Source organism: Scaptodrosophila lebanonensis, unplaced genomic scaffold (genome assembly GCF_003285725.1).
Source record: "Scaptodrosophila lebanonensis strain 11010-0011.00,11010-0021.00 unplaced genomic scaffold, SlebRS2 tig00000001-arrow-pilon, whole genome shotgun sequence".
Classification (NCBI taxonomy): Eukaryota; Metazoa; Arthropoda; class Insecta; order Diptera; family Drosophilidae; genus Scaptodrosophila; species Scaptodrosophila lebanonensis.
This window is the reverse complement of record NW_022060529.1, coordinates 11,400,110-11,416,404: the sequence shown is the minus strand read 5'-3', so window position 1 is coordinate 11,416,404 and position 16,295 is coordinate 11,400,110. Positions and strand designations below refer to the sequence as shown.

At 38.7% G+C, this 16,295-nt stretch overlaps 1 protein-coding gene across 4 annotated transcripts in view; it reads left to right on the top strand.

Annotated features, from left to right (window-relative positions):
- The window catches only part of LOC115622940 (tyrosine-protein kinase Src42A), a 63,464-nt gene that overhangs the window by 12,445 nt on the left and 34,724 nt on the right, over positions 1–16,295 (top strand). For all 4 annotated transcript variants that reach the window (XM_030517091.1, XM_030517083.1, XM_030517108.1 and 1 more), the window contains exon 2: positions 2,451–2,545. In XM_030517091.1, coding sequence (XP_030372951.1) covers positions 2,451–2,545 — 95 coding nt within the window. The remainder of the gene's footprint in view (positions 1–2,450; positions 2,546–16,295) is intronic.

Below are 16,295 nucleotides of genomic sequence, written 5' to 3'. Positions count from 1 at the left end.
AAACAGAAGAAGAGCTTGCGGAAAGGCTCATACAAATGTTCTCGCGTTTTGACAAGGCAGGGTTACGCCTACGCAGAGACAAATGTCAGTTTGGAGTGCCATCAATAGAATTTTTGGGCTTCAAGATCGATGCATGTGGAATTCGGCCAACTACTGACAAGGTAAAGGCAATTCACGACGCACCAGCACCCAACGACAAGAAGCAATTACAGTCATTCTTGGGACTGCTAAACTTTTACCATGCATTCTTGCCACAAAAAGCAACCGTGGCGGAACCTTTGCATCGCCTCCTAGATAAGCATGCGCGCTGGAAATGGGACGGAGAACATCAGAGAGCTTTCGAAGAACTAAAGAGTTTAGTTACATCGAGCGACGTGTTAGTACACTACAATGAGGAACTACCATTAATACTAACATGTGACGCATCGCCTTACGGACTCGGAGCAGTCCTAAGTCATAAATTACCAGACGGCACTGAGAAACCAATAGCGTTTTATTCTAGAACGTTGTCAAAAGCTGAACGGAACTACTCGCAAATTGATAGAGAAGCCGTAGCGCTTATATCAGGAGTCAAAAAATTCCACAATTATCTGTATGGCCGTTCTTTTACGTTAGTTACAGATCATCGTCCACTATTGGGAATTTTCAACGCGTCGAAAAGAGTACCGGATGTCATTTCATCAGTTATGCTGCGAAGATCAATCTTTCTCAATGCCTATAGTTATACACTGATACATCGTGCTGGATCAAAAATTGGAAATGCAGACTTCTTGAGTCGTTGTCCAGTACCATCAGAAGTAGAAACAGCAACTAGCGAGGACGTATTAATGATTGAACTGGTAGCAAAGCCAATCGTGAGTGCTGAACTGATTGCGTCCCAAACTTCGAAAGATATCAATCTCTCGAAAGTTTTAAACTGGGTGTTAAGGGGATGGCCCGGCACCAAAATTGACCCTTCGAGCAAATTATATCCATTCTACTGCCGTCGTAATGAACTCTCTGCTAATAGAGGAGTTATTGTGTGGGGGAACCGCGCAGTGATCCCGCCACCTGCTCGAGAAGCAATTTTAAGCGCACTTCATTCGCCACATCCAGGCATTGTGAAAATGAAGGCATTGGCCCGCAGTTATGTATGGTGGCCAAACATTGATGCAGACATCGAGCTCGTTGTAAAAGGGTGCATGGAATGCCAGCACAATCGCAATGAAAAAAAGAAAACTGCAACTCACCACTGGGAGTCAGCCAAACGCCCCTGGTCGCGTCTTCATGTCGATTTCGCTGGACCGTTCTTGGGCAAGGTATTTATTTTGGTCGTGGACTCATATTCGAAATGGCTCGAAGTCGGCGTGGTCAGCTCAACCTCAGCAGCTGCCGCCATCAAATTTCTCCGACAGCTGTTTGCCACCCATGGGCTGCCAGACGAGTTGGTATCAGATAATGGAACAGCGTTCACTTCGGAAGAATTCAAATTGTTCATGGAGAACAACGTTATAAGGCACATACGCTCAGCTCCATTTCACCCGTCTACTAACGGACAAGCAGAGCGGATGGTACAGAGTACCAAAAACTATTTGAAGAAGTTTGGAAAGGACCAAAACATTGATCTGAGCTTGGCCAGATACTTATTTAATCAGCATTCAACCCCACATGCTACTACAAATCGCTCGCCAGCAGAGCTATTATTCAATCGCGGGCTTAAGTCATACTTTGACAAGATACAGCCGCATGAAATAACCTTTGGTAAGGTCGTCGATTCCGGTAATGCTAAACCTCTCATTACAGGTAGTCCAGTTTGGGTTCGTAATTATTCACCTGGACATAAATGGATTGAAGGCGCAGTAATCGATCAAACTGGCCCAATCTCGTACAAGGTACGCCTATCCGATTCTAGAGTCGTCCGGCGACATCAAGATCAACTTCGTAGTCGTGTCAGCCCAGCTAATGTGTCCGACTGCGAACCTAAAAACACAGAAGCAACTATTTCGTCGTCTAGTGATACCGAGCCAAGTATGTCCGATGTGGAAACTCAAATTGGATCAGGAGCCTTACAGCCTGAAGTTGCAACGCCCTCATCGGCAACACCACGAAGATCTCAACGGAAGAGGCAGGCCACTCAATTCTATGCTGCCTCTGGGTGTTAAGGGGTGTTATGTATGTGACCGGTCAGTTCGTTCACTGTCACACGAACTGGAGTCAGTTGGTTCGTAGACGTCTGTCACTTCACATCGCCCCGCGCAGCGATCATAATCAATACATATTATACCACACAATTGTTCACCAGCTGCAATTATTATATTCAATAAACAATACTACATAAGCAATGCGCGCATATCTAAAACTTTTCAAAGCCTACTTGTAAAATAACACAAACTGCTTTCTCTTGTCTGACTGAAACTAAACATCAATATTATCTGTAGCTTTTAAAATATATGTTTTGTTCTTAATTGCAGGGTGATTGGTGGTTGGCGCGCAGCAAGAAGACACGTCAGGAAGGTTACATACCATCGAACTATGTGGCAAAATTGAAATCCATCGAAGCAGAACCGTAAGTAAAACAGTTATTATTATTTATTTAGCAATTTTTGGGATACTTGCTGTTTGAGTGGTTTGTTTAACTATTTGTTTATTGAATAAGTATTCAAATACTTATATGTAATAACAGAGTGTGACAAAATTTCATTTGGAGAAAAATTGACGTTTCAAATGCAACAGGCAAAAAACTCTGTAGCATACTTTTCAGAGTTTCATATATTGCTCTTAAGCAACAATTTACTGTATTTTAAAATAACCACTCACCTAAAAGTATGCTACCATTATTTTCCCAACTGTGGACAGAGGAACAGCAGTCCCGCGTCTTGCAATTGCTTCTCGCTTTTGTTAAGATAATTGTGAGCTCACCCTGTTGCGTTGGGCGTAATGGTCGATATTCCTACGATCTCATTACCTGACCCTCACCATCCTCCTCTTAAGTAATAAGCCCTCGGAAGCTTTTATTTGGTTCATGGCTATCTCTTAGTTTGTGAATCCATTGATATCAAATCTTCAGGTTGCGTTTCAATTTCTTAAATTAAATTTCAAAAAAATGGAAATGCAATTTAAATATTTTTTAACTTTATTTAAAAAAAAACACTAAGATTTCTGTAAATCTCAAATCATTAATTTATTGTCTCCGTAATTCTTCTGTCTGAACGTTGCTTAAATCTCATTTAGATAGTGGATGTACAAGTATCTTCCAAAAGCTGAACACACACTTGCTGACAGCTTAGCTTTTCTTTGCATAATCAATATATGTTCATATGTATATATTTTTCCCCTCAGGTTTGCGGGAGACCTATTTTGTCAATATGCATTTTCATTATGTTGCTATAACAACTAATTTTTCTGTGTCTGTGCATGTGTAATATTTGTGCCAACTTTATTATATATTCAAATATATGTACATATGTATACATTCGCATATCGTTGTACCTACTCAGCTCTTAAACATTTGATAGTTTGGACGTATTTGAATTCTTATCGCTAGTTAAGCCCTAGTGTTTGTTTTTGTTTTTTGTTGCTGCATTAAAAAATATGTCCATGCAATTAAGTCTCGGTTGCGTAATATTTTTTAGAACAACCACGGCCGAAAGTTTAAGCAATCAATTTTAAGTATCAAATTAGTAAGCCCAACAACGCGTTGAAATTGTCTTTTTTTTCGAGCTTGCCCTCGAAACTCTTTCCATTATTTCGTGTGAATTTTAATGTATTTAGGATTTTGCTTACTACAAGATTTTCTCTAGATAACAAAAAATTGCATTGAAAATGACATTAGAGTTAAGCGTTGAAAAATTATGGGATCTATGTCCAAAATTTCAATTCAATTGCTCGTCATTGCATCTGTGGGGGCTGTTTTGCGCCCACACATATATATAAATAAGTACTATATGTAATGGCAGTTAACATTTTATAACTCGGCTCAATGGAACGCTAGAGATGTGCCGGAGTCGTTGCGTGCTCAAGATTTTCGCATCGGGGTTTCAATAAATTAAGAAAAACTTCACAAATATTCCAAGAGCAAAACATATCCATAAAGTAGCGGAAAATGCTTACTTACTGACTACGATTGACCTCGACACTGAAGTGAACTATTATTAAGATTTTAAAGTAAAACAGATCATAGTTATACATTATTTTAACTATTATTTTGTTATATTAGTCAATAACATAAGAGCTACTGGCAGATGGAATCTTCAACAATGCTAATAAATAGGAAATTGATATGCAAACAAATCGAAAAGCAAACACTTTTACAGTATTTTTTAGAATACAGAACAGAATTTAAGAACATTTTTACAGAATTTTTTCGTCAACCCTGGTAGCTGTCAAAGTGACTAGTCGACTTTTTATTGTGCGCTCCGTGAAAAATTGTAATAAATTCCTCTTTTTCAATTATTTCGCGTATAGTGCGTTAAAAAAAAAACCACCCGGAAACCTAGTTTCACCTTGGCTTTTTGGCAATCGTTTAGTATCCTTATTTTCTTGGATTCCAATCAACAATTAATCTGCTGTATGGGGCTGCTCTGCTGACGTATACACGTCATCGGAGCAGAGACAGCCCAGAATTTTTCTTCTTTGCTTGTTTTGCAAGTCATCTTATCTCACGTAAATGAATGCTGATGAAGACTCGGCCGCTCTCGGAGCAGCTGAGGAAGTAGTCAATAAGCTGCCGAAGTACGTGGAGATGAGAAAAATTTCTGGTAAATCACCTTCGGAGCTGAGAGCAAAAATAACCAAGGACTTGCATATGTCAATGGGAAAACCATACTTAAAGCCGTCAATCTCAACCAGTAACTGGATTGCCTCAACCACTTGTACATCGACTACAAGTACCCTAACATTTTCTGTGGTGAACTCTCAATCAATGTATACTACAGTAGCGACATCAAATGGCAGTTTGTGCTCCACACCCGTGAGTACACCGGCTTCAATCACAAACTTAGTTGCAAATCCAACTCTGGACAAATTTTGCTCGTTTCAAATGCCAGTACCCGGTATTAATAGGAAGCGGAAAGGAGCCGTCGAGTCACTAAAATCGGCTCAAAAAAATAAGCCAACTCCTGTCAATACAACCCAGGGACAACGAACTGCGTCCTCCTCTCCGCCAGCGCTTCAAAATAATAGATTTGCAGCCCTTTCGGAAGAAGCTGATTCCATTATGGAAATGGAAGAGCCAGATTCCGAAGATCCATCGAGCCAGCAAAATGAAGCCAGCCGTTTCCAGCAGGGAAGTAGTATTCCTAAGCCTCCTGCTATATGTGTGCCACAAGTCAACAAATTGGATAAGCTGGAGGTGGCGCTCAATTCTGCTGTCTCCCCTAACGATTACGACATACGCACATCGAAATCTGGGATCTCGCGTATTTATACGAAGAATTCGAATGCGTTTCGTGCAATAATCAAATTATTGTCCAATCAAAATTGTCAATTCTGGCACCACCAGTTGAAGGAGAACAAACCCTGCAGATTGGTGCTCAGAGATATTCATCCCAATGTACCCAGGCAATTAATAGAGCGCACCTTTACCGACAAGGGCTTTACAGTTTTGAATATATATTGCCCCAGAAAACCGGACTGGCGTAACATTCAAATTAATGAGGAGGATGGTGAGGACATAAATAATGTTAAAACAAGACAAAATATGTTTTACGTTAACCTCCAGAACGCACCCAACGTTGCTGAGGCACTAAAAATAACTCAAATTGGTAGACACAGGGTTACAATATCAAAGGCCAAACAGAGTAAAGAGCTGGTACAATGCTTCAGATGCCAAGATTTCGGGCACACGAGGAACTATTGCCTTAAAAAGCCGGTTTGCGGTAAATGCTCGGGGGACCATGATACTGGCTCAAAATCATGTAACCTGAATGATAATGGGGAATTTATATGCGCTAATTGCGGCGAAGACCACATGTCGAGCTTCAGAGGCTGCAAGGTAAGAATTGATCTAGCCAAAAAACTTAAGCCAGCTGTGAGGTTGCCGAAAGATGGACTAGTTATCGGTAGCAATAGGAGTTACCCAAATAACCAAGGCACTAAAGTACAGTTTATCTCAAACTCTACTGTTAAGAGTGGCTTCTCTTATGCTGATGCAGCTAGGCCAATTGGAGAAAAACGTACCAGCGCGCCAACAAACCAAAACTCGCCCCGATCACACAGTTCCGCCGAAGATTGGCATCTAAACAACAAATTTAGTATGCTGGAAAAGGCGATTTTAGATCTAAACGCAAGAATGGATCAAATGTATAAGCTCATACAGGAAAATATGGATTCCAATAGAGCCTTCCGTGACTTGGTACAAAAACTAATATCCAAATGTTAAATCCGCTGTTAAAAATCGGATTATGGAACGCACGGGGCCTGGTCAAAAACAATGATGAACTCAGGCTTTTCCTAAGTTCAAACTCGATCGATATCATGTTAATAACCGAAACGCATATGCGTCCTGGCTTGAACGCATATTTGCCAGGATACGACCAGTACTACGCTAATCATCCTAGTGGCACCGCTAAAAGTGGTTCTGCAGTCATCATTAGATCAAGTATCGCTCATTCACAGAATGAGCCAATTCTAAAAACAAGCATCCAAGCGGCCAGCGTAACTATACCGACGAATGGTGGAAGCATCAAAGTCTCCTCCCTATATCTTCCTCCCAATGAAGCTTGGTGCAGGGCCGACTTTGATCTATTGCTTGCAACCTTAGGAGATAAGTTTATTGTAGGCGGTGATTTTAATGCAAAACACCAATGGTGGGGTAATTCCAGATCTTGCAGGCGAGGAAGGTGTTTGCAAGAGGCCATAGCTAGTACTACTTGCCAAGTTCTTGCTACTGGAGAGCCAACTTTCTACTCTTACAACACACGGCTTAACCCCTCTGCACTAGACTTCTTTATTGTCAACAGGATTGCCCTAAACAGACTCACCGTTGAAACAAAATATGAGCTCGCATCGGATCACCTTCCAGTAGTAGCGACGCTACATCATGCACCGCAATATAATCCCAAGAGGGAATATATTCTACCACCTGGCTCCCGTATTGATGTTTTTAAAGCCGATCTCGAAAGAAGAATTAACCTGAACGTCGAAATTAACAGCCCAGAGGATATCGAAGACGCGATATCAATCCTCATGAAGAACATTTCACTGGCTGCGTCTTCTGCTGCACCGAAAACTTTACGCTTGCCAACCCAACATAGTCAAGCTAGTCTACCACCAACGGCTGCTGCGCTCTTAAGCCTGAAAAGAAGAGTCAGGAAAGAATATGCAAGAACTGGAGATACTCGCATTCATCAAATCTACAAAAGACTGTCCAATCGACTGCAAAAAGAGCTTGCTAAAATCAGACAAGGCAGAATTGATGACATATTGGAAAGTGCTGGTCCAGATGCATCATTTAATTACTCGCTCTGGAAGCTTACGAGGCGATTCAAGAGGCTGGTCATCCCTAAGACTCCTATTAAGGATCCTACAGGTGGATGGAGCTATTCCAGTCAGCAGAAAGCTGAAATCTTTGCAAACAGCCTAGAGGAAAGATTTAAGCCTTTTGACTTTACATCAGCAGATAGGCGAAGGGTAGTCGAGCTTAGGCTGGAGATGCCATTCCAAATGGCCTTGCCTGCAAGCCCAGTTACACTGCAAGAAGTGGTACAGCAGATAAAAAATCTAAAGGTCAAAAAAGCGCCTGGAGAAGACCTTTTAGACAACAGGACGCTGAAACTGCTCCCCACAAGGGCTCTGCTGTATATTGTTTTGCTCATGAATAACATACTCAGGCTGAGGCACTTTCCAAACTGCTGGAAAATGGCGCTAATTACGATGATTCCAAAGCCAGAGAAACAGCATACTGAAGTAGATGGATATAGGCCGATTAGTCTGCTACCTGCCCTCGGGAAGATGATGGAACGCGTGATTCTGGACCGGATTCTCCAGCTCGAAGCCGTGGCGCGCAGAATTCCAAAATGGCAATTTGGTTTTCGAAGAAGTCACGGAACACCGGAACAGCTCCACCGTGTGGTCAACTTCGCCCTGGAAGCCATGGAGCAAAAGATGTACTCAGTGGCTGTGTTTATGGATATTAAACAAGCTTTTGATAGAGTGTGGCATGATGGTCTCCTCTGCAAATTGAAAGGCATGCTAACTCCTCAATTGTTTCAACTCATCGAAAGCTTTCTAAGGGACAGAAGCTTCAGAGTTGCTGTTGATGGAGTGAAATCCACGAGGCGCTCAATTTGTGCAGGAGTGCCCCAAGGCAGTGTTCTCGGTCCTACCCTGTATACATTATTTACTGCTGATATGCCTGCACCGCAAGAGATCATTGGAGTATACGAGGATGACGCACTAATAGCTACTTACGCAGACGACACTGCGGTGCTTACCAGAAGCAGAGATATCGATGTAGCTTCGGAAGCCTTACAGCAGTATGTAAGTAGTTTCGAGAAGTGGGCTCTGAATTGGAACATTGGTATCAACGCCAGCAAGTGTGCGAATGTCACATTTACAACAAGGCCGTCGTCATGCGGAGATATCACAATGTTGGGGTCCACGCTCAGTCATACAAATTCGCACAAATATCTTGGTGTAATTCTGGACAGAAGACTCAACTTCAGCAAGCATACAACAATGGTCAAGCGATCGGTCATGGCGAAAGCCGGAAAGATGGCATGGCTGCTTGCACCATGCAACAAGCTGTCCCTGCACAGTAAGGTGACAGTATATAAGTCCATATTAAGTCCAATATGGAAGTATGCGCTACCAATTTATGGCATTGCCGCTGCTTCAAACCTAAACAAAATAAGAGTTGCGCAAGCTAAAATACTCAGAAAAATATGCAACGCTCCCTGGTATATGCGCACTAGGGACATCGAAAGAGACTTATGTGTCCCCAAGGTTGGCGATGTCATTCAAATGCACGCAAGCAATTACGAGAAGCGACTCGGCAGTCACCCCAACGCACTAGCGAGGCGGCTCCTGTCCAAACCTAAGAAGAGAAGACTGAAGAAGTGCCATCCAAAGGATCTCCCCACAAGAGCCCTTGTATAAAATACATAGTATATATCATAAAATATAATCATTTTTCATGTAAAACATTGTAAATATTGTATATATGTACATAGATATAAGTGCGTCCTATAGATGCTTACTATAGACAACTTTTGTATTCCCTAACTTTCAACTAGCTTAAGCTGCCATATTGGTAGTAGAAAACTAGTTTAATAAATTGTATATATGTAAAAAAAAAAAAAAAAAAAAAAAAAACAGAATTTTTTAGAATACTTGTACTACCTGAAACTCTCCGGGCCACAGGACTCCGACGTAACAAATAAACACTACATTGATTCAACTATGCAAAACATCTGTTAACCTTGTCGAATTGTAGTAAATTTTCTGTTTTATTATTTAAAAAAAACTCACACTAAAAGCATTCACGAATTTCATGAGCGTGACCCAAAATGGTGCTTCGTGTAGGTGCATGTTTGGGAAAGAATTGTTTCACGCGCACATCGCCAGATGCGCCTCATAGTGGGACAGCAGTGTTTGGTTTTTAATACCTTAGTTGCCCATTTTGGTTTTGGCTCAATAATAAAAAATGTACGAGTATGGGAGAACTGCGCTTGAATAATTATTTGATTTGTTACACTGCCGCATATTTATTTATACAAAATGTTCTGTTGGCTCTTTGTCATAAAAAATACCTGGCAGTGGAAATAAAAATAACAATTCAATAGTCTGTGCTAGCTTTTTGAGTGTCAGTGTCAAGTACATTGTATATACTTGACCCAATTTGAACGAAATTGTATTTGAATTGTGTTTTAATTGTTCGGAGACCGACTGCCGATAATATGGCTGTGAAGGATGCAACTTTTGACACACATTCATGCCAGAAAAAAGCGCTTCAAAAAGGTCGGGCAGGCGGATGAAAAGAAATGCATTCGAGAAAAAGATATCGGGTGCATAAATTAAGAGAAATTCTGTTTGGGCCGTAGGGAAAAGTTCGGAAACCGGTCAACATGTACCAAAACAACAACAGCGGCAGCAGCAGTGGCGACCGTTGTTGTCCCTGCCTGAACAAAAATAAAAATGTCATTAATTAAATTTATCTTGCTATACGCTATAACTGTAAATCTGTAACAATCAAGCAGAAACTCTTGAATTGGCATGCAAGACATGAGTGGAACGGAACGACATACATACTTCCAGTATATGATTATACCTACATACATATATACACAACAAATATTTATGGTATGTATGGGTACTGTTATGCCTGATGACAAAGGTAAATATGCATTAAACAAGATTTTGTCTGCTCTACACACTACACATACTTGTACGCGTAGCCACAGGTCCAAATGTGAGCAAACAAATGCAGTCAATTGACTTTCGGCCTTGCCCAACCCGCCTTCTTCTTTCATGTTTTGGTATTTATTTGAGCTACTCCACTCATTATGCGCAAACTGTTGATGAATTGAACCAAAACGCCTTCGATCCCAAATGCCCTATGCATTATTTTATGCATTTCATGTAACATTTCCAAACGACTCTGCCGACTCGACTTCAAGGCCAGCTAACATATTATTGTGGCCTGATTTGCTGCAATTGTGCGTTTTTATCTTTCTTTTTTTCTTGTAAGCTAAGTTTCGGCATATTTATGTATTGTAATCGTACAAGTATATATAGTATGTACGTACGTATGCAAAGAGTCGAAATGAATGTCGGAAATTTTTGCAGAATCCCATGCAGTTTCTTTAATTTATTTCCCAATCAATAAATTGGTATTCGACTTACTTAACGGACAGTGCTTTCTTTTTATTAAGGATGCTTACCGTTTGGCATTTAAGTGAAAATATGTGAAATGTTTCTTGGAAAATTACCATCATTGTGTGCTGTGCTTGGCACTGCCAGGCGACATGCGTTTTTAAATTGTAAACTTTCAAAACCTAAAGAAAATCGTTGATTACATTCAAGCGGGAATTTTCGGAGCTTTCAATGGGCAGCGTCAGATGTTTTGCATCAGAATTTACAGTCTTTGCTTTTTATGCAACAAGTTCTGCCTAAGACCAAAATCTAATTGTTTTGACTGAAAACTCCTCACTTTTACAAAGTTCAGTAAAATTTTGAAAAGCAATTCAAACGAATATCCACAACATTTTTTCGGTAATATGAAATGCCACACTTTCAGCAATTTCAAATTTAACAATTTCAATTTTCAAAATATTTTGTCGAGTTTTAAAAATGAATGGATATAAGTGAATTGCAGGATAACCTCTACTGATTGTAGTATCTATTGTCTATTGAAAATTGTTCCCCTTTCTGACAACAATTTTTTAGTAGCAACATCAATACCAGCAACCAACTCTGTTTACATTGAAGCTATATTTATTGAGTACTTTTAAAATGAATTCTGCGACTACACTCATATACAATTTGACTGGACAATTGGAAAAATCGTTATTTTTTATTAATTTTCAGCTGCACCTACACATTTCCACACATCGTATTTAGTTAATCTGCTTCCTAAGCTTAAATTGCTTCACGGCTTGATTATGGATGATGTCAAAACTATCAAATATTTAACCTATTTAAATATTTAGCCGCTTTCCAATATTTATACTTTTGTCACAATTTTATGGCTTTCATTTTGAAATATATTGCAAAATCGAGCAGCTGTTGAAAAAGTACCAACAATATCGAAGGGTCCAATTAGTCACAGTCGTCTATGGTATGCATAAAATGCATTTTTATATACATTTGTACATGTATTGTGTCGAAGTAAATGCATATTCAGATGATAAACTTTTCGGCTCGCCTGCTGTCCTCAACTTTCGGCCGAGAGCGAGCTCTGAGTGTGTGTACAGTCTGATCAAAAGTGGGTCACCTGTCGCATTGGTCTTTGGAATGACGTCAATGAATTCATGGCTTACAGAGAATTTAAAACTCGCTTAACGCTTTAATTTTCACGTGAATTTTGTTAGTCTGCATTGAAAACTTGTGTATGCCTGGATGGAAATACCCGGTGGCTATTTACCTTTGGGGCTACTTCCGTTTTCATCTGTTTTTTTTCCTCTCTTCTACTGATGGGAAAAATGCGTAGCCGCAAGCTGTTTGCAATTTGCTTAACGTTTTAGCCGTAAATTCACAAATAGCCATTATCAAACTACATAAATTGCTAATAGACTTTGATGTCGCACTGCCCCCACTGACTATCAATTAGAGGGGGGCATGTGATTTGAAGTCGGAAGTTCTTGCAATGGCACTTTACTTTTCTGTACAATGAACCCGCGCGTGCATTCATAGTTTAACATAATAATATACAAATACACAAATGTCCAAGTATATAAGGCAGAACTTTTTTCTGATACATTGATTTATGGACGCCACCCACAAACCTACAGCCCATAAAATACTTAATTCATAAACACATAAATCACGCGATTCGCAAATTAAGCAAGTCACACTCAAAACAAATCGCAACCGCATTTTTATTTGCTATTTCACCAGCCTGCTAAATAGTTCGCATTTAATTTCAATTGGCATGCAAAACTCAAGCACTGGCGATTCCGAAGCATATCAAATTAAAATACTCAAAAAGGTAATTTTGGTTACCACGAAGCTAAATGCCCTTTTCATACAATGGAATTTTCACCAGACTGCCCAAAAAGTTAATCGAATCGTTAATCGAGGCTACTTCTGAATATGCTATTTATTTCAAATTTTCAAACACTGCCTGATAAATCTTTTGAATCATAAGGAACTGAAACACCAAAAAATCGAAATTTGTGTTTTTTTTACAAGTTGGCTGTAAAAAGTGAACTCCAAAGAATTTTTAGTATGTATATAATAAAGATACTGGTTTTAATTGAAATAACATTATTTTCCAAACATACAATACTTTTAAAATTAGAAATGTTTTCAGGGAAAGTATTACTGGGGTAATTTTTGTTTTCTCTTTTAGAATATAGTTTTAAAGCTACAATTGTTTTCTTAGATAGGTTATTGGTGTTGAAAATATGGAACTTTTAATTGAGGTACTACTGTCTTGATTTATGCATCTTGCACACCAAATTCCATATACTCCATCAACATTTAGCATGAAGGGTATAATTTAACCAGCAATTGTGGTTGGGCATTGTTGTTGCCAATGCGATAGTTGTTTGGAATTAAAGGTGTTGGTGTGCGTGTGTTTGTGAGCCTCATCTTCCGATACGGAAGACGCCATTAGAGTCTGCCGCTTTGATTTGATTTCTAAAAATTGTCGCAGCGAAATTTGCTTATGTGTATGAAATTAATTTTAAAATGCCGAGTTTCAATGTCAGTGGCACTAATTCGCCATCACATGCATATTGATTTGCTAAATAAAATGTTTTAATTAATTGCAATAGCTTGAGTGTCGCATACAACCGATAAAAATGAACACAAGCTCAAAAGATGTGTAAGTGAAATAAGTGCTTCCCAGATATAAATAGAACTTAACTGAGTGCATTTTTGCTAAATTTAATTTAATCAAATAAAATAATACAACACTTATCGTTTGCAATTAAGCAAATATTTGAGATAAATGCCAATCCATTCCGAAATACTTATAAGCAGATTTAAATCAAAAGCAATGCGTTTTTAGAACTCCCATCTAATTGAATTTGTTTCATTGTCAAATTGCATTAAAATCGCAATCGTTTCGCTCTTCTTGTTTTTTTTTATTGTAAATATTACTTTTTTAATGTGTTAACTTGTTTTGATTGCATTTGTTATTGAACAAGGTGTCATTGAACTTGGCCAATAATTATACAGTTTATGCGTGGCCAGCTCATTCATATGGTGCTCATATGTATAAAAAATTGTATATCAACCTTTCATGTTACCATTTTGAACAATACATTTATTTGTAGGTCTGTAAGTGTGTGCGCGAGTAGAGTCGGAATGCTTTTCGATGATCATATTGATGACGTTGGTATGAGCAGCGAATTGTTCAATTATTTGCTCTATGCCTATAGTAATATTCCATAGAAATAGTGAATAGTGAATAAAAACAATTGTTTAAATAATTTGTCAGCGGCAGAAGATGCGGGCAACGTACTTTTGCAAGGCCAATACAATATTTTGTTTTGTTTGTTTACTTTATTTTTTATCTAACTGCCATTGGCAACGCATAACAATATAATTTACGGTTAAGTGGAAAGTGAAAACTAATTTGGTCAAAATTGCACAGGAAGCGGAATGTGCAAAAATAAAGCCATATAATTGTAAAGCGCGCACACACACACACACACCCCACAAATGCAATTACAATCCCAACTGCATGCTCTCGCTGTAATTAAACATTTCGCTGCTTTTAATTTATGCGCTTTTAATGAAATTTTACGCAATTAAAACGCGCGTTTTATTTCGAGCGGAAGGCGACGATACGCTTGCGCATAACAAATAAAGCCATTAAAATCGACATACTGTCACAGTTTTTTTTTTTAAATTCTTTTTTATATTTTTTGTATCGTAGTTCCCAATCGAGAATAGTACAACACTAGATAATTTGTGTGAAAATTGATTTGTCAAGTGAATATGTAAAATACAATAGTCAATAAAAAACAGCAATACGGGATGATGATATTCTCAAACATAATTATAACTTTTTGAGTTTAGCACGCCAATTGGTGCTAGGAAAACGTATGTTCTAAGTATATAGAAACTATTTAGGGATCTGAGATCTGAGTCATTTCTTGAGTCATTAAACTTGACTTAGAACAGAATAATCTCAAAGCAGTGCCAGAAACAGAAAATCATCCTCTTCATTGTTGGGAAATCCTTTACCACCGAGCTATTTTTATACCCTGTACCCAAAGGGTACAAGGGTATATTAGTTTAGTGCGAGTGCACATGGAACACACAGAAAGAGGCTTGGTAGACCCGACAAAGTATATATATTCTTGATCAGCATGACAAGCCGAGTCGATATAGCCATGTCCGTCTGTCTGTCTGTATGAACGCAAGGATCTCCGAAAGTATAAGAGCTAGAATAACCAAACTTGGTATACAGATTCTCCTGAGACCGAGAAAGGACGAGTTTGTTCATTTTTTCTGATCCACCCCCCCACTCCCCCCCTATTAACGATTTTCTATAACTCCCGTAATTCTTGGAATTTTGAACTAAATTGGTAGTCACATTAGGTTAGTAATTATATAACCGTATACCAAGTCTCATTATGATAGAATGATCGGAAAGAAAGTTATAGCCATATAACCAGGCTCAATGCACACATACATACAAATGTACAAGTACACAAACACGCATAGACACGATTCTGATGTAATTGTAAATGTATGTATGCATGCATGGAATATTTTATATTTAATTAGTTAATATTTAGTTAATTAATTAAATTAATTTAGTTAATTAATTAAATTAAATTAATTAATTAATTTAATTACTTTTTTGTGGGGTGGTACAGGGTATTTAAGAGTTGAGCCTGCTCGACTTTAGCATTCCTTTCTTGTTTCAAGTTTGGAAACAGAGGGGGCTATAGTAAGTGAATAGGGTATCTTTAAAAGCATATCGAACAAATCTGACAATTCTGATATCTGACAATTTCTGCCGTTTATTCTCTCTCTTTTTTTCTCAAGTTGATCGTCTTGGGAGTTTGTCCGACCTCGTTTAAACTCTGTCTTGAACGAAGGAGCTGACTCCCTCAGAACGATAATTCGACTTTTCCCTGATTCAATGACAATATCTAGACATTTGCGATCAGTATGACATGTGGAGTTCAACTAGGATAACAATAAAATAAAAATACAATTATGACAAAAGGGTAAAGCAAAGTGGTAACAACAGAAAATAGGGTATATATGCTAAGATTTAACTAAAATTTCATTTCGCTCAGCACATATTCTGTGACCTTTATTGGTGCTTGTTAAAATGGGTTAAATTTTCTTTGCTGCTTACCAACTCACACCTTTATGGTTGCTTTTCTAATGGTTGCATTTGAACTGAAGAATATTTGATTGGCCCGCCATGTAGAAGGGCCACTTTTGGTTTTCTTCTGAGCTCGCTTGGTGAACAACTGCCACTTATTCAAAGCTCTTTTGCTTGACCTATTTATGCTGAGTGATATTATAATTAATATTAACACATTCTTTTCTGTTTCTTCTCATTCTAGGTAAGTCAAACAAACAGTCTATAAGAATTCAACAGCTCGGAACATTTTTGAGCACAATTCCTTAATGGGTAAACTCTGACCTTTGGTCGCACTTATGACGGAAAATTATTTCGTTGA